We start from the raw sequence: 20,047 nt of genomic DNA on the forward strand, positions 1-20,047 counted from the left end.
GTAGGCTGCAGAACAGGAGGGAAGACCCAGTGGTCTTACTCAATTAAGGAGGAAAAAAAAAAACAAAACAACAAAAACAAAAAAAGCAACAGCAACAACAAATCATTTAGGGAAGCCAAGGTACATAGTGCAGAAGGAAGAAGAAATGTCTTAGACAAAGACAGACAGTGTGTTCCAGAGATCTGTGGGGGCTGAATTAGCCTAAGACTCAAGGCTGCCAAACAAAGCTTAAAGGCAAGCTTTCAAAAGATGGAAACTCAACAGCATGTCAGAACAAAGTAAAGGAGTAAAACAGAAACCTGTGCCCAACAAGTTAAAATGTCTGGCATCCTATCAAAAATTATCACGCACATAAAGAAGCATGGGAAATATAGCATATCCAGTTGAAAAATCCATCAATAGCAATGAACTCAGAAATGATACAGACAATGGAATCAACAGACTGGGATTTTAAGAGTTAAAATACTGCTTATCAGTTCTTCTGGGTGACTGGGTACCAAATTTGTTCCCTTCAAATGCTCCATATGTACAAATAGGAACTTTTAGAAGCTAAAAATACAATAACACCCCACTTTTTGGTGAGGAAACTTAAGATATAGGCAGGGTCTGAGCCCAGGTTACAAGAATTGGTATTACTGATAGATTGGATGCAGCGTGTGAGAAGAGTCCATCATGACTTCAAAGTTTTGACTTGAGCCTCCAGCAAAGGCCAATTATTCTAAAGGGAAGGCTAGCCTTGGAAGAGGAATCAGGAATTTGATTCTGTACATGGTAAGTTTGAGATACCATCAAACATGCAAATCAAGTATGCTGTTACTGCATATAGCTGTCTTAAATTCAAAGGACAGATTCGGATCAGAGATACAGAAAGATCATAAAAATGGTAGATAAACCCAGTCAGGAAGCTCTAGGCTCCAAGAGTGTTTAGACAGGAAGATTTTGTTATAATAATGTGGTGTTATATTCCTCAGGCTGTGCGGTATCTTACCCATCTTATTAGGTGTTCTTCCCATTGTCATAGTTTCTCTCACATTATTTGCTTTGCCAGGATTTTCCACTTTCTTTCTCTTTGCTTCTGCAGTATCTATCTTGCATGACTACATAAGCTATATAAGTACCGGGAGAGCACTGAATAAATATTAGCTCTCTCTTATCTTGAATAGAAAATCCTGTGTCGCAGGGCTGGGGATGTGACTCAAGCGGTAGCGCGCTTGCCTGGCATGCGTGCGGCCTGGGTTCGATCCTCAGCACCACATACAAACAAAGATGCTGTGTCCGCCGATAACTAAAAAAATAAATATTAAAATTCTGTCTCTCTCTCTCTCCCTCTCTCTTTATAAAAAAAAAAAAAAGAAAATCCTGTGTCGCAAAAGTAACATAGTTTCACTTGTATATGAATCTTCCTAAAGCCTTTATTCATAATAACCTCAAGTTAAATACAACCCATATGTTCATGAGCAAGTGAAAGGGGTAAGCAAATTGTGGTACATTTATGCAATGGAATGTTAGTCAGTGATAAAAAGGAGCCACTGATATGCATAACAGTATGTATGAATTACACAAGCATAATGGTGCTTAAGAAAAACCAGACACAAACTAACACATTTATAAGAAGCACTAAGAGAAAAATCTAATTTAGGAAGACAGAAAGCAGATCAATGGTTGTAGGGGACTGGGATTGAGGTAGAGAAGGACCAGAAAGGGGTGCAGGAAAATTTGGGGGGTTATGAAAATAAATCTTGATTGTGCTAGATTATAGGGGTATACAGATTTGTCAAGACTCATTAAAATACATATTTAAAATGATTTCATTTTACCATGGTGTAATCAGGAAATACTGCTTATCAGTTCTTCTGGGAGACTGGGTGCCAAATTTGTTCCCTCCAAAATTCTTGGTCCCATGTTATTTTATAATTCTAGGCAGGGCTATAGTTTTTATCTTGGGCTACCTCAAGGGGAGCCATGTGGGATTTAAAAAAAAAAATCTAATTTAAAAAATGAAATTGGATCATATTTTCCTCTGATTTATTTTGGCAGGCTAACTGCTTCAGAGCTGAAATTTTCCTAGGATTTTAATGGTCTTTCTTTTTTCTTTTTCTCCTAGTTAGGCTCCAATTATACTCTTCTGAGTGACACTATGGTTTGAGTGTAGCTTTGAGGCTTTTGGGACGATTCAGTTTCTTTGAAGTTTGGCTTTAGTTATGCTGCTCTTTGAATTTCACCAAAGGCTCTCTTTTAAAAAATTGTGTTCCAGGGTATTGCTTCCAAGAAGGATAAACACATTGCAGGTTTTATCCTCATGTCATGGGAATCTACTGAGCTATGAGACAAGGAACCTAGAGCTCATAGTCTTTCTATTCCATTTGCTTTTCATTCAAGCAGTTCCTCCAACTTTCTATTAGCCTGATGACTTTTCTTTCTTGCCTCTCCCAAGTCAGATTTCTGCTAACACACAGCAGGTTTAATATGTAAATCTTTAGTTCTTTAGTCAAACACATTACTGTATTCTTTAAACCTGAAAACTATTTGTTGTTGTTATTGTTCAAAGACTGAGCAACAGAGTCTGCAAGTTACTTTCATTGAAAACTCCAATTTTGAAGAATTTTCTAACAGTACAATACATGGAAAAAGGATGGTGTTTATTCTACTATTAAAGTCTCATATTTTAAAGCTCCTAAGATGCACAAATTTGCAATGTGAAATCTGACTGTTTCTTACAATTTCTGTTGACTTGGTGCCAAAATAGTAACCATGGCTTCCTAAATATGAATCACATTGTTACTCTTGATAACCTAACTACAGTTCTCAAGTTTCCTTAACAATACATGTTCTAGTTATTGTATGAGGACCTCCTGCTGATGCCTTGTGGTGAGATCAGGAGTACCAACATTGTTATTTGCAGAAAGGGCATCAGTGTACTACAAGAAAATCCTATAGAAAATGGTGGAACTCTCTTTGAAGAAATGCTGTGCCCCTGGATATTTGGGGACTGAAGAGGTTGATACTGGTCAGTAAAACTCAAAATAAACACTGAATTGAAAAGTGATTTAGAAGATATGGACTTGAAATATGAAGTTTCAGGATTATTATAAGCATTCTGATTTACCCAGTTTCCTTTTTTATGTAGTACAATAATGATATATGATAAAAACCCCATAATTAAAGAAGTCTAATAAGAATAAAATAAAAATTCTGAATGATAAAAGAAGTATTTTTCCATGGTTTAACTGGCACAGAAACAATGGTGTGTCCTAGTAATTTGATACCTTAGATTTAGTGAAATTTCAAAAAAAATCATTGGAAACTGCCTAAATATCTGACAATAGAAGAATCAACAAGTAAATAAAGGAATACTGCAACAATCATAAGTCACATTTTCCAACCTTTTCACGGTGACAGCTTTGTTGAGTTACAATTCACATACGTAAAATTTACCCATTTAAAGTGTATAATTCAATGTCCACCTTAACAATACTAAGTTTTCCTATGGATGAACATAGGATGTTCTCTCCTTTTAATGTACTAGAGAAATGATATGCTACAGAAATGTCATTGGGAAAATAAAAATGATATTCCTTGGTTATCGGTTATGATGACTGATTTTATTTCATACATGTCTGTATTTTTTTTTTTAATTTCAACAAGAATATCTTCTGCATACCCAAAGAAGTTATTTTAAAGGAAAATATTATTTAATGAGACATGTGAATTTACAGTGTTTCATGAACATGGAATTTTAAGTGAAAATGTTTGAAAGAGGACTGGGATTGTGGCTCAGTGGTAGATTGCTTGCCTAGCACGTGCGAGGCCCTGGGTTCTACTTCAGCACCACATAAAAATAAATAAGTAAAATAAAGGTATTGTGTCCAACTATAACTAAAAAATAAATATTTTTTTAAAAAGAAAATGCTTGAAAGATTTTTCAACACACATGCTGTTTATTCTTGATCATTTATTCACCAGAATTTACTGATTGTGCTAGATACTGAGTTTTAACAAAACAGATGTGATTCCTTTTTCTCCATGAAACCTATAGTTAGTGGTAGACTGACAACTGTCAGGCAAAGCAGCAGAAAAATCATGCAAGTTCAAGTCATACAGAATTTGGAAAAAAGCAATCAGTTCTATGATGTAGAAGACTGGTGAGATTGAGCAAACTCACTTTGAAATACTGCTCAGGGAAGCTCTCTCTAAGGGTTTGTAAATAAGGGTTCCATGTACAAGTACTTTATTAGATATATGTTTTGCAAATTTTTCTCCTGTTCTGCAGGTTATCTTTCTCATTTCATTTTTGATAGTGTCCTTTGAAACATAAACTTCAATTTTTTTTGTACCAGGGATTAAACCCAGAGGTGCTTAATCACTGAGACACAACCCCAGCCATTTATTTTTATTTTGATACAGGGCCTCACTAAGTTGTCTAGGACCTTACCAAGTTGTTTAGGACCTTGCTAAATTGCTGAGGCTGGCTTTGAACTCACATTCCTCCTGCCTTAGCCTCCTGAGCTACTGGGATTACAGGAGTGTATCAGCACCCAAAATAAACTTTAAAATTTTTGATGAAGCTCAGTGTATCGATTTCTTCTCAAATGCTTATGGTTTTTGGCATCATATGTAAGAATCTTTTTCCAAATTCAAGGTCACAAAGATTCAAACATTTTTTTCTAAGAGCTCAACAGTTTTAGCTCTTACACTAATTTTTTGCTCACTTTTGAATTAATTGTTGTATGGAGTATGAGGAAAGCATCCAAATTCATTCTTTTATTTGTGACTATCTAGCAGTTCCAGCACCATTTTTGAAGACTATTTCCCCCCCATTTCACCCTTGATTTGGCATCTTTTGCATTGAACCCTTATTTCAAATCAATTGGTCGTGATTTAATTCTGAACCCTCTATTCTATTCAATTAATCTATGTGTCTATTTTTATGCCAGTACACTATCTTTTTAAAATTTATTTTAAACAAACATATAAATCCATAAAAGTTGTACATACTAATAGGGTATTGGGTAATGTTTGATGAATCAGATTAAACACATTTCTCTCTTCAACCATTTATCATTTTTAAATAATGAAATCCTTCAAAATCCTACTAGATTTTGAAATGTACCATACATTATTATTATCTATAGTCTCCACACTGTGCAGCAGTATACCAGAGTTTCATCCTACTGTCTGACTGTAGCTTAGTATCTACTGACCAACTTTTCCCCACCCTTCCCCATCCCCTGCCCTCCCAGGCCTCTGGTAATTACCATTGTATTCTCAGATTTTATGAGATCAACCATTTTTAGATTCCATATATGAGTGAGATCATGTGGTACTTATCTTTCTGTGCCTGGGCTTATTTCATTTAACATAATGATCTTCAATTCCATCCATGTTGTTGCAAAGACAGAATATTATTCTTTTTATGGCTGAATAGTATTCCATTGTAGATCTGAACCACATTTCTTTTTATTTCATTTTTTGGCTATTGTGAATAGTGCTTCAATGAATATGAGAATGTTCATTTGTCACTTCAACATACTGATTTCATTTTTCCATTTTCTTCAGATATATATCCAGTGGTAGTATTGCTGGATCACAGTGTAAATATACATATATATACATATATATATTATTAGGCTGTTATACATAATAGCTGTACTAATTTACATTCCAATAACAGGGTGCAAGGGGTCCCTTTACTCCACATCCTTGCTGAAACTTATTATCCTTAATTTTCCTGATAATACCCTGTCTGGGGTGAGCTGATATGTCATTGTGGTTTTGATTTGCATTTCCCTGAGGATTCATGATGTTGAACATTTTTTCATGTACCTTTTGGCCATCTGTATGTCTTGTTTTGAGAAATGTCTAATAGATCTAGTGTCCATTTTTAAATTGTTTTGTTTATTTGTTTGTTTTCTTTTGCTTATTGAGTTGTTGGAGTTCCTTATGTATTCTGGATATCAACCCTTTGTCAGATTGCAAATATTTTCCCCCATTTTGTAGGTTGTCTGTGTACTCTGTTGATTGTTTTCTATGAGTTGATTGTGACAAAGCTTTTAGTTTGATGTAATCCCATCTGCCTATTTTTAATTCTGTTTCCTATATTTTGGGGTCTTATAAAAAAATTCTCACTCATTTCAATGTCCTAAAGTTCTTTCCCTGTTTTCTTCTTGTGGTTTCATAGTTTTAGGTCTCACATTTAAGTCTTTTTTTAATATTTATTTTTTAGTCTTTATTTTATATTTAGGTGGTGCTGAGGATCAAACCCAGTGCCTCACACATACTAGACGAGGGCGCTACCTCTGAGCCACAATCCCAGCCCCATATTTAAGTCTTTAATCCATTTTTGAGCTAATCTTTGTGACTGGTGAGGGATAGCTTCTTTCTTCTGCATGTGAATACCCAATTTTCCCACCCCCACTTATTGAAAAGATTATCCTTTCTCCAATGAGCATTCTTACCATTTCTGTCAAAAACCATTTGGCTGTAGATGCAGGGGTTTATTTTTGGACTCTACTCAGTTCATTGGTCTGTGGGTCTGTTTTATTATTTATTTATTTATTTTTTGCTCAAATGGACTTGGATATTAGGGATCTTCCATATTAACGTTAGAATAGTTTTTTATAGTTTTTTGAAGAATGCCATTGGTATTTTGATAGGGACTGCAGAGAATCTATATATCACATTGGATAGTATACAGTTTTGACAAAGTTAATTTTTCTAGTCCATGAACACAGGATATCTTTCCACCTTTCTATGTCCTCTTCAATTTCTTTCATCAGTGTTTTATAATTTTATTGTAGAGCTCTTTCACCTCTTTGCTTAAAATTTTTTAAATGTTTTTTTAGTTGTAGATGGACACAATACCTTTATTTTTATGTGGTGCTGAGGATCGAACCCAGTGCCTTCCACATGCAAGGCGAGCACTCGATCACTGAGCTACAACCCCAGCCCCCCTTGGTTAAATTTATTATTAGGTATTTTCCTTAAGTTTTTTGTTGCTGGTAGTGGTAGTGGTAGTTGGTTTGTGTTTTGGTTTTGTTTTGTTCTTGCCATTGTAAATGGGGTTGCTTTCTATTTCAGATAATTTCTAAGTAATGTTGCAATATTTCTGATCTTCATATGTTGATTTTGTGTCCCGCACATTTGCTGAAGTCATTTATTAATTGTTTGGTGGCATTTTAGGGGGTTTCTATATAGAAGATCATGTTATCTGCAAACAGGGATAATTTGATTTCTTCTTTTCTAATTTGGATGCCCCTTATTTCTTTCTCTTGTCTAATTGCTTTGGCTAGAACTTCCATCATGTGGACTAGAAGTGGTAAGAGGGGCATCGTTGTTTTGTGCCAGATATGAGAGAGAGCATTAAGCATTTCCCAATTTATTTTATTTTATTTTTTAAAGAGAGAGGGAGAAAGAGAGAGAGAGAGAATTTTAATATTTAATTTTTTTTTAGTTTTTGGTGGGCACAACATCTTTGTTTGTATGTGCCGCAGTCCGTGGCTCGTGATTTGTGCCCAGCCAGACTGCGGCATGTATGTGGTGCTGAGGATCGAACCCGAGCCGCACGCATGCCAGGTGAGCGCCCTACCGCTTGAGCCACATCCCCAGCCCCCCCAATTTATTTTAAATGTTGTGGTAGTAAAATTTTATAATATGTTAGATAAAAACATTATAATATATTAGCTGTTGGTTTAGTATAAAGGTCTTTATTATATTGAGATACATCCTTGTATGCCTAATTTCTTCTGTATTTTTATCATAAAAGGTTGTTGAATTTTATCAAATGACTATTCTGCATCAATTGAGATAACCATAATTTTTTTTTGTCCTTCATTCTGTTGACCTGGTGTATCATAGTCATTTATTTGCATATATTGAACCATCCTTGCATCCTTGGGATGAATCCCACTTGATCCTGGAGAATAATCTTTTCACTAAGCTGTTGGATTTGATTTGCTAGTATTTACTTGAAGATCTTCATGTCTATGTTCATCAAGGATATCAGCCTGTAGTTTTCTTTCTTTACTGTGTCCAGAACACTATCTTGATTACTGTTGCTCTGGAGTATGTTTTGAAATTGGGAAGTGGAATGTTGAAACTTTGTTCCTCTTTTTCAAGATTGTTTTTACTATTTTGGATCCCTTGAGTAGTCATATCAATTTCAATATCAGCTCATTAATTTTGTTTTTTGTTTTTGGTACCATGGTGGGATTGAACCAGAGGCACTTAACTGATGAGCCACATCCCCAGCCTTTTTTTTTTTATATTTTATTTAGAGACAGGGTCTCACTGAGTTGTTTAGGGCCTCACTAAGTTGCTGGTTTTGACCTTATGATCCTCCTGCCTCAGCCTCTCAAGCCACTGGGATTATAGGCATACACCATCTCACCCAGCTTGGATCAGCTCATTAATTTTTGCAACCATTATAACTCAACAATAAAAAGATGAATAACCCAATTTCAAAATGGACTAAGGATCTGAATAGACATTTCTTCAAAGAAGATATACAAATGGCCAATAAGCACATGATAAGATGTTCAACATCATTAGAAACTAGGGAAATGAAAATCAAAACTATACTTTAAACCAAGCAGGATGGTCATAATCAAAAATTCAGATAATAACAAGTATTGGCAAGATTGTGGAGAAATAAGAATCTTTTTATGCTACTTGTAGGGAGGTGAAATAATGCAATTACTTTGAAAAACAAGCTAGAAGTTTCTTAAAAACTTAAAAATAGAATTGCCATTATGATTCAGCAATTCTACTCCTAGATATAGACCCTACAGAACTGAAAATATATGTTCATAAAAAATGTATACATAGCAGCATTATTCATAATAGCCAAAAGATGTAAATAAGCCAAATGTTCAACATTTGGTCAATGAATAAACAAGATGTCTACATCCTTAAAATAAAATATTATTCAATGCATGTTTTTTCACACTTTTGTCTAATATAAGATAATTGTAATTTTGTGGGTTAGTCTCTGTGTCCTCTATTGGTCTACCAGTCTGTTTTGGTGCCAACCATGCTGTTTTTGTTACAATTTCTCTTTAGTACATGCATTGGATAAAAAATAACCTCTTCAACAAATGGTGCTAGGAAAACTGGAAATCCATGTGCAACAAAACAAAATTAAACCCCTATCTCTCACCATGCACAAAACTCAACTCAAAATGGATCAAAAACTTAGGAATAAAACCAGAGACCCTGCATCTAATAGAAAAAAAAAAAGTAGGCCCTAATCTCCATCATGTGGAATTAGGCCTCAACTTCCTTAATAAGACTCCTTTGGTGCAAGAATTAAAATCAAGAATTAAAAAATGGGATGAACTCAAACTAAAAAGTTTTTTCTCAGCAAAAGAAACAATCTGTGAAGTGACTAGAGAGCCTACATCTTGGGAGCGAATTTTTACTCTTCACACATCAGATAGAGCACTTATCTCTAGGGTACATAAAGAACTCAAAAGTTAAGGACCAAAAAACAAAAACAAAACAAAACAAAAACCAAATAACCAATTCAATAAATGGAACTGAACTTCTGAACTTCTCAGAAGAGGATACATTCAGTCAACAAACATGAAAAAATGTTCAACATCTCTAGCAATTAGAGAAATGCAAATCAAAACCATTCTAAGATTTTTTCTCACTCCAGTCAGAATGGCAGCTATTATGCATACAAACAACAATAAGTGTTGGCGCGGATGTGGGGAAAAAGGTACACTCAAACACTGCTGGTGGGACTGCAAACTTGTGCAGCCAATATGGAAAGCAGTATGGAGATTTCTTGAAAATTGGGAATGGAACCACCATTTGACTCAGCTATCCCTCTCCTTGGTCTATACTCAAAGGACTTAAAAACAGCATACTATAGGGACACAGCCACATCAATGTTTATAGCAGCACAATTCACAATAGCTAAACTTTGGAACCAACCTAGATGTCCTTCAATAGACGAATGGATAAAAAAAAATGTGGCATAATACACAATGGAATATTACTCAGCAATAAAAGAGAATAAAATCATGGCATTTGCAGGTAAATGGATGGAGTTAGAGAAGATAATGCTAAGTGAAGTTAGCCAATCCCCCAAAACCAAATGCTGAATGTTTTCTCTAATAGAAGGAGGCTGATTCATAGTGGGGTAGGAACAGGGAACATGGAAGGAATAGACGAACTCTAGATAGGGCAGAGGGCTTGAAGGGGAAGGGAGGGGCATGGGGTTAGAAACAATGAGGGAATGTGATGATCATTATTATCCAAAGTATATGTGTGAAGACACAAATTGGTGTGAATATACTGTGTATACAACCAGAGATATGAAAATTTGTTCTCTATATGTGTAATAAGAATTGTAATGCATTCCACTGTCATGTATAAATAAAAAATATTATTCAAAGGAATGAAATACTGATGTAAGCTACAACATGGATGAACCTTGAAAACATATTACGTAAAAGAAGCAAGTCACAAAAACTTATATTAATGATTCCGTTTTTATGAAATGTCTAGAATAGATAAATTCATAGAGACAAAGTGCAGATTAGTGGCATCTTAAGCTTGGGAGTAATGGGAGGTATTAGGGAATGAGAGCTAAAGAATAAGGGATTTGGGTTCCATAGCTCTCTTTAAGGTGCCAATGTTTGAGCTGAAACTTGAAGAGTAGATTGAAATGTAAATGTTGGTTTATTTGTCAATGATAAGTTCAAAATAAGCAGTTTCATACACTGAAGTGAAAAATCAAAAAACTATAAAACTCTAAAGAGAAAATAATTTCAAGAAATAGAGTAACCTCCATCCGTTCCTATAACATGATATGCAAAGTCTAAAATATTCAATTCAGTGAAATACAGGGATAAGTCATTATAAATTTAATGAAATGCACTGGAAGAGCCTACTGTGCTTCCAGTGTGCAATCCAACCCCTGCCCTGTCTCAGCCACAATTCAGGGCCACTTCATGGTGGTTTTGTGCTTCCTGTTAATGTCAGAAGGGGATGATCCTGAGTTCCTTTCACAGGCTAGAAGTCTCTTAACAGAAGCAGCAATTCTAGCAACGTAGTTCGGATAAATGAACATATTAATAGGTCAAATTACAGGAAAGGAAGGACAGAATGCTGTTAATTTCTCATATGCATTCTTCCCTGTGTGAAATAAAATTTTTTTCTTCATTAATTTGTAAGCTATGTCTTGTCTGTCAGCCTGTTGGGATTGATTGAGCCAAGAGAATGTTGAAGCATAAAGTCCCCCGTTTTCCTTCTCAGACATGTCCCTCATTGCCTCAGTCTCTCTTCCATTTTTCCTTCCTCTGAACATAAGATTTCCAGCTCCCTCCTATTTAGATGAATGGCTAGGCAGAGGATCAGAGGTTATACATTGGAATGCAGGTTATTGTGGGATCTTTATTATAGGTACTGGTAGCTACTTGCCCACCCAGCATCTATTCCTTGCTCTTAGTAACAACTCAGATTTTGTTGAGAGGCAATGTGCCTAGTTGAAGTATACCCTTCCTCAGACTATACTGAAGGTAGGCATGGTTAGGTGTTGTAGTATGAACAAGAAGGAATTTGGGGGAAGCTTGTCTTTAATGATAAAGGTACCACACATTTCAACTTCCTTTTACATCTTCTTCCCTAGAATATGGGGACATGGCTGGAGATAGAATGATCATCTTTGGACTTGAAATAACCATGTGATGAGTGCTTTATATGAATAATGGAGCTGCAGAAAGGTAGAAGGAAGCTGGGCACTGATAGGACTGTGGAGCTGCTGCCCAGTTCTGGAGAATTGTCCTCTAGGTTTCTGCTAGGTGACAAGGCTGGGCCTTATTTGACTATGGTTAAGTTTCAATAAATACTTGAACATATCATAGTAGTATTGTTCATAAAAGCCAAAAGATGTAAACAACCAAATGTTCAATATTTGATGAGTACATGAACAAGATGTCTTTTATCCTTATAATGAAATATTATTCATTCGGGCATATTGGCACAAATTTGTAATCTCAGCTATTCAGCAGGCTGAGGCAAGAGGATCTCAAGTTTGAAGGTAGCCTGTGCAACTTAAGAAGATGCTATCTCAAAAGAAAAAAGAAAAAAAAAACAGCTGGGGATGTAACCCAGTGGTAAAGTGCCCCTGGATTCAATCCCTATCCCCCCTTCCCCCTGCAAGAAAGAGAGAACATCCACAATACTCCAAGCCCTAAAACCCACCTCAGAGTAGAAAGTAAAGGTTATTAAAAAGATAGCTCAGAGGAGTGGTCTCAGATAAGGAGTCACTTAATACCCCTATTCCCCAAGCCATACTCAGTAAACATATTCCAGGTAAAACTGTGCTTGCTCTATAAATACATTTCCTGGCAAGTGCCTTAGTGCCTCCTTTCAATAAGATTGCCAAGCCTAAACTCTTTCTATGGGGAAATCTGCCTACAGCATAATCTCCGGGGTGACTCTACCCACTGTTAAAGTTATTATTTAGTGTCAATTACTAGATGTACCTTTCAACTTTCAAGGAGACACATTAAAGTGATGTGGCCCAAGGAATGCTAACAGCTCTTTCCACTTTTGTCCCCCCCTATTTCTCTTCCATCTCAAAAATCTCTTCTTTATCACCACGCTCACACAAATTTCGGTGCATACAAACACCTCACCTTCCAAAAAAAAAATGTCCTTAAAGTTTGCTTTCAGAATTCATTACCCTCAAGGAAAAACTAAACTGTCACTGAAAACAATATAAGCATATAAACAGAATATGTAGTTCATATAAAACAACATATTAATAGGCCAAATTAGAGGAAGCAAAGGACAGAATGGTGTCAATTTCTGTTACTTACTCTAAGCTGGTATGGAATAAAATTATTTTTGTATGCAAATGTGAATATAGATTGCTTTTACTATCAATATGAAATCACAATGAGATGATGGCCTTTCAAGAAGGAAAATCACTATTTATGTGTGTGTGTGTGTATATATAAAATTTATCTTTTTTTGCTTTGTTTGTTTGGTACTAGCGATTGAACCCAAGGACATTTTATCACTTTTTATCTTTTGAGACAGGTTCTGGCTACATTGCTAAGATTGGCCTTGAATTTGCCATTCTCCTACCTCAGGCTCCCAAATCACTGGGATTACAGTTGTGCACAACTGTTCCTGGTCTATATAACTTATTTTTTTAAATACCAGAATGGCAGTTAGGAAAGATTTCCAGATAAAAATCTATATGGGGTCAATCAGGATTACATAATATTTTCATTTCAGAACAGCATTACTCCATAAAATTTTCTGTTCTAATATTTCTCAATGAAACAATGGCCTTTCAAGTAGGAAGACAACATATAAAAATAAACAGCATAATTAATTTTTCTTTTAAATCCAAGAACCAAAATAGGAAAAGCCTTCCAAATAAAAATCTATGCACCGGGGGGCTGGGGATGTGGCTCAAGCGGTAGCGCGCTCGCTTGGCATGCGTGCGGCCCAGGTTCGATCCTCAGCACCATATACAAAGATGTTGTGTCCGCCGAGAACTAAAAAATAAATATTAAAAAAAATTAAAAAAAAAAAAATCTATGCACGGTCAGTCAGCATTACATATTATTTTCATTTCAGAACAGAATTGCCACTTAAAAAATTCTAGTGTTTCTGGTTTATCAATGCAATTTTAGAAAAGTAATAAAATTCACTGAAGAATGATAATTAAGTGATCTCAAATAAGAGATTATTTTTGTAATGGTTAAATTCTTACATGTTAAATCACCTATTTCAGAGAGCTTTTTAAAAAACTTATGGGGAAATCCTCCCCCCCCCCCCCCCCCCCGACACTTTGTTTTGTTGTTTTGTTTAGGGCAAGGATTTTCAGAACCGGGATCTTTAGCATCATCAAGACAAAGGCTAAAGAAACACGAAATACAAGCCTTAGGTAGCATTCTTCATTGAAGGCAATTCAAATTTCGGCGCGTACTGGTTTCAGCGCCACAGAAGCATGCTCTAAAATACTGCGATTACCTTCTTCTACATCAATTTCTGTAAGTAATACAAATCTGGGCAGAAGTAATCATTTGGCCAAGTCGGGCGGCAAGAAGCTGCAACACTGCCTCTGTAGGGGGTCTAGAGAATCTGCGCAGGCAGAGGCACAGACCAATGGAGAGACCTCGCGAGGCTCACCTGGACAGAGCGCAGAGCAGGGTTAAATAGGGTCTATATTCCAGACTCACCTCTAAACCTCCAATATGCTCCTGGGCGCTTCCTACACCACTTCCCTGCCCCCAGGCCAGTGTGTTTAAATCAATACTGGGTGACAAATCATACCCATTCTTTGGAATTCATTGTTTGGAATTCAGGGACTCTGTGGCACATGAAAGTTCTTCACAGCTTATTTCCCTGTCCGTCTCTTGTCACTGAAGAGTGCATCGCTCTCCTAGTGCGACCATGGGGTTGTACCCCAAGCTCCCCAGTGCCACAGTATCCTAACACCCAAAAGCTGAAGACTGCAGGGCAGCCCCTCCTACTTGGGATAAGCGGCCAGAACTCGTTTCCCAACCGCGAGGAGCGCTCCCAGACCCCGGGAAGGGCTCGCATCCCAGAGATGTTTCCCAACGCCTAGACAAAAGAAGAGGCTGGGAAAAGTTGGACCAACTGGCACCTCCAGAGAACGAACAGGGCAGCCCCTAGCCCTCAGTGGCCGAGGCAGCGACGCGCTCTTAGAGTCGCGGTCAACTTTTCCTGTAAGCTTCTAAGCAACTTACTGGAAGTTGGGGTACCGGAGGGGTCAAGGGCAGCGCGGAGTATCTGGTCTCGCCCCAGCCAGTTTCTTGCACCTTCCCGCATACCTGCTGATGTATCCGTCCCCGTCCCCATCGCAAGTCTGGAAGAGGCGCCGCATCCGCTCCTCCTCGCCGGTGCTGGATGTGTCGCTGCTACTGCTACCGCCGCCTCCACCGCCGCTGCTGCCGCCGCCGCTGGCGCTCCCGGCCGCTGCTGCAGCTGCCGCCATCATGCGCCCGCTCCCTGCTCCGGAGGAGGACGCGCGGCGGCAGCAGGGATCTGTGCCGCGCAAAAGCTGCTCGCAGACCCGAACCTGCCTGACAACGGAGCATGCCCAGTGGTCGCACGAGCGCTCCGGGCGAGGAATTCCACCTCTCCGGGTTTTGCCCGGGCTGGGAAGATTGGCGCTCTGGAATTGCCCGAGTAGGCACCTTGGGAGAGAAGGAGGTGGAGAGAGTGGCTCAGGAAATCAGAGAGCCCAGGGTGGCGACGGGAACGCAAGAGGAGGCAGAATTTCCACAGGGATGCCCTCCAGAAGGGTGTCAGCACGGTGCATCCAGCCACCACATAGGGTACCTGATACCTGGAGACGCTTTGGGCAGAGAGCTGGTTTTCTGCAGAACTGCCCTGAGTAGAGGATTTCTTTTCTAGGAAAAACATAATATTGCCCTTTTGCAAACTCAGTACGGTGCGTGTGATCCCATTCTCCAACTTCTCTTGGTTCTGTATCCATAGATCCAAACGAGACCTGGGAATGTCTGTCCGTTGTATGAATTTTTGACACCTGTTAAGAAATCTGACCCTCTCAGCCCTGACTTGTCTTCAGGTCTTGCAGTGGGTTCAATCTGGCCTTCTCGTGCGGCATTGTGTATGTTAGGACCATTTCTAGAAACCTCTCACTCACCTGGTCAGGCATCATTAGAAGTATTTAAAAAAAAATTTTTTTTAGTTGTAGATGAACACAATATCTTTATTTTTATTTGTTTATTTTTATGTAGTGCTGGGGATCAAACCCAGGGCCTCACGCGTGCAAGGCAAGCGCTCTGCCACTGAGCTACAACCCCAGCCCCAACAGTATTAATCACACCAATAATGAACAAAACTGATGGTCTCATTTGATCCACACTACAGACCTGGAAGCTGCCTCTTATTATCAATCTTATGGCTTAGGAGTTAGATATGGGTTATTTTAAGGGAAAAGGAATAGGCACATAATGCAGGACAATGCCTGACACCAGGTGCTTAATATATGATAGCAGTCATTATCTTCAATTTACCGATAAGAAAACTGAGGCCTGAGACTTACTCAAGGTTGCAGGCTCAATAAGTGTCAGGGCAGAGGCAAGCCCAGGCAATCTAAGTTCAAACTAGGAGCCCTTAAACACTACACTGTCCTTCCACCATAAGAGAAGGGGAACCACATGAACCAATTTGTGCTTTAGTGAATGATTCATTCTGTTCCAGGCTTTCTGCCAGAGATCTATGAAGTCTTGTGGTGCTTTAAAAGCATGTCCAAAGATTCTTTGGTGTACTTCTCATCAAGAGGTGGAGTTTGTTTTCTCCCCTTGAACCTGGCTGGGACTTCCTGACTGCTTAACTTCTGAGGCTAGGTTGAAAAAGGCTACAGACTCTACCTGGCTCCCTTTCTTAGACTTAAACCTTTGAAACTCTGAGTTGCCTTGAAAGAAGTTTGACTACCCTAAAGCTTCCATATCGGAGAAGCCATGCAGAGACCACCTAAAGACAAAAAGAGATGCCCAAAGAGTACCAGTTGTTCCAACCAGCAGATGTTTGAGCCTTCCCAGACCTGGTGCCAGGCATGATAATGACGCTAGCCCAACATGCAGCAACTGATAAGATATTCTGAGCAAAAACAGTCTAGCTGAACCCAGTTGACCCTCCAGAGCTGTGATGATGACTGTAAAATGATTTTTGTTGTTTTAAAGCTTTTAAGTCTTGAAGTTTATTTATTCATGCAGCAATACAGAACTGAAACAAGTCCATAGGTTGGGGACTGTCTGCAAGGTCAGAAGGAAGAGGCCTCTGCCTTCTTTCTCCCCTGCTCCATTCCATTCATCCAAGAATTTCAAGTATTTCAGGGCACTTATGATCATACAATGACTAGACCATCATCTTAGAAAAATTTTATAAATCCACCCAAAAATATTTGCTTGAGAGATGCTACCAGCATCACAAGTATTTCTATCTACAATAGAACAAGAACCAAAGCCCATATTTATACAGTATAAATTTTAAAATGTTTACTTTTCTAGTTTTCATAAAATAAGAACCATGATTATCTGACAATACAGCCAGACAGGAATTGTCACCCTCAAATCCTCCCATAGAATTACTGGTAGAGGACCAGAAAACAAGAAACTCAGGCATCCAGTCATAAGTACAACATACATAAAGGGTCTGGAACCCAAACAAATTTCCAGGATTTGAATGGATCTTTCTATGACCACATCCATATAAACAGAAAGTGGAGGGTAAACCTCAACTAATGATATATCAAAGCAAAGACTATATTTCTTTTTAGAAAATGTGTATTATAGCTCTGGAGGTTTAAATTTAAACTATTTGGAAAAAAAGAAATTTAAAACTATTTTGAATTGAATCTGTACACACCAAAAGTGGAATTTGACATATTTCCTGAACAACATTGTCTCATGCTTGGGTAACTCAGAAATGGATGAACAGATAGGTTCAACTTTCCAGAAAAGAATCTGCTTCTGTGTTGATATGAAGCATTTGAAATTTCAGCTGAAAAGGTTAGTGGAGTGAGTGATACTTATAAGACATTGAAAATAGAGATGCCATATGAATGTAAAAATGATAAATATAAGGCAGAGCTTGGAATGAGAGCAATAGCTAAGACTATAAATCTAACAGTACTGGTTATGTCATAATTTCAAAGGTTTTATGTATTTATCTGAGATGAGTACACAGCTCAACCTCTTTGTCTTTATCTAGTTCTTTTTTTTTTCCTTTTCAGATTCCTCTTGGTTATAATTACCCTTCATATTTATGTAGTACATTTCAAAATGCTCTGTGCATGTTATAAGATATACTGTCTCATATGTCTAAAGTTACCAGTTAAATAAATAAATCAACTGCAGTACTTTGTAAACTTGATTATCTGGGGTTTGCCCTTTCAAATTCCATTTACTTGAGCTAATACTATATGCAAGAGTTGGAGTGGGGAGCTCCCTTTCTCTTGAGGATGATTTTATGAGCTCTGCTAAATTCCCACTCCCTTCAAAAAGACTTCCTTGATCTGGGCTTGGTGGCACATGCCTTTAATCCCAGCAGCTCTGGAGGCTGAGGCAGGAGAATTGCGAGTTCAAAGCCAGCCTCAGCAAATTAGTGAGGCCCTAAGCAACTCAGCGAGACTGTCTCTAAATTAAAAAAAAAAAAAAAAGACTTTCTTCACCCTCCAAATCATACTAATCTTTCAGATCTTTCTTAGTTTGAAGTAGACATTTTGAAAGAAGAATCATAACATTTGCAATTTCTCTACCCCTCTATTTGTCCAATAGTATCAATTATTTATTATTAAATGAGCCTGAAAATTCCTGAGAGAAAATAGGGAGGGAGAGTTAAGGAAAATTTAATAAATTTTTATTGAGTCTTCATCACAAATCAGTAATAATGTTTAAAACTTTACCTTAATCCTGTGAAGTAGAGGATGAGGCAAGAGGATCACATGTTCGAAGCCAGCCTCAGCAAGGTCCTGAGCAACTTAGTAAGACTCTGTCTCAAAATAAAAAATAAAAAGGGCTAGGGGGTGTGGCTCAGTGGTTAAATACCCCTGTGTTCAATCCCCAATAAGAGAAGGAGGGCAGGGAGAGAGGGGACAAACCTGACAGCAACCTTGCCTGACCTCACATTTCTGAAATGGTATTAGTTTCCTATTTCTAGCTTCACAATGCAAATTTATTATCTTAAAAATGATACAAATTTAGGGGCTGGGGTTGTGACTCAGTGTTAAAGTGCTCTCCTAGCATGCACAAGGCACTGGGTTCGATCCTCAGCACCACATAAATATAAAATAAAGATATTGTGTCCACCTAAAACTAAAAAATAAATATTTTTAAAAAATGATACAAATTTATTATCTTACAATTCTGGAGGTCATAAGTCTTAAATGAGTCTCACTGAGCTAAAATTAAAGTGTTAGCAGGATCAGGTACTTTCTGGAAGCTGTAGCAGAGAAATATTTCCTTGCCTTTTCCAGTTACTAGAGGCTACCTGCATCACCTTTCCGGTCAACAGAAGAGTATTATCAAATCTCTCTCTGATTTGATTCCCTTTTCTGCCTTCCTCTTAAGCTATAAAGGACCACTGTGAGTTTACTAGGACCACACAATCTAGAATATTCTTGGTATATTAAACTCAGCTGATTAGTGATCCTAATTCTGTTTGCAACTTCAATTCCCCCTTGTCATATAACAGCATATTTATAGGTTTCAGAGATTAGAATGTGGATATTTTTGGAACGGACATTATTCTACCTAACACATCAAATAGTTCTTTCTTGAAATGAAATAGGTAGGCCTTATACCACTGCCTCAATTGGTCATTGGATGTAGATCCCCAATACACTGTATCCACAACCCAGTAAGCTCGTGATCCTGGGCAGGGTGTCTGTCTGTGGCAAAGTCAATTCCTCATACACTGATACTTAAAGGTTATCTTCTTGTGGATGTCTTGGCAGCTGGGATAACAAGTTCTTTCTTGAAAGGAGAAATGGATGGTACATTTCCATCTTAATCACAGTCCACCCCTTGAGTCATTTGGATAACTTCATATATGTCACTGGAATAACTCCTCTTGGATTCTGATGGATCTCTGTTTCTGCAGACTTTTTTTTTCTTTTTTGGTGCTAGGATTGTACCCAGGGACTTATGGGTGCCAGTGTACACTCTACCATGGAGCTACACTCCCAGTCCTTCTGAGACAATCTTAGAAGAGGAGGTTTAGTGGGAAAATGATGACTGGTACAAGTCTTGGGGTCCCAACTGATGTTCATTGTCTCCCTCCTCGACTAGAATTCCTTCATTCTCAGAACCAATCTAGGTTACTTAGCAGGTGACACAACCCAGATGGTTATCTCTGATGAGGATGATATTGATGCACTTGTTCATTTATTATTACAACTGGAAAAAGGGTTAGCAAGAGGTACCCAAGTCAATCACCTGTGTGCTATGTTCTTCTTGCCCCTGTTGTATAACTGTAGCTTTGCCTCGTCTTCATTATTAGGGTTAATTACCCAGCCAAGATGATA

The 20,047-nt window shown here is 37.9% G+C and overlaps 1 protein-coding gene across 1 annotated transcript in view; it reads right to left on the bottom strand.

Annotated features, from left to right (window-relative positions):
• Mcc (MCC regulator of WNT signaling pathway) overlaps positions 1-15,188 on the bottom strand; it is a 445,938-nt gene extending 430,750 nt beyond the window's left edge. The window contains exon 1 of the mRNA XM_048791968.1: positions 14,823-15,188. Coding sequence (XP_048647925.1) covers positions 14,823-14,989 — 167 coding nt within the window. The 5' untranslated portion in view covers positions 14,990-15,188. The remainder of the gene's footprint in view (positions 1-14,822) is intronic.
• Between the last annotated feature and the right edge of the window lie 4,859 nt (positions 15,189-20,047).

This window comes from Marmota marmota, unplaced genomic scaffold (genome assembly GCF_001458135.2).
Source record: "Marmota marmota marmota unplaced genomic scaffold, marMar, whole genome shotgun sequence".
Taxonomy (NCBI): domain Eukaryota; kingdom Metazoa; phylum Chordata; class Mammalia; order Rodentia; family Sciuridae; genus Marmota; species Marmota marmota.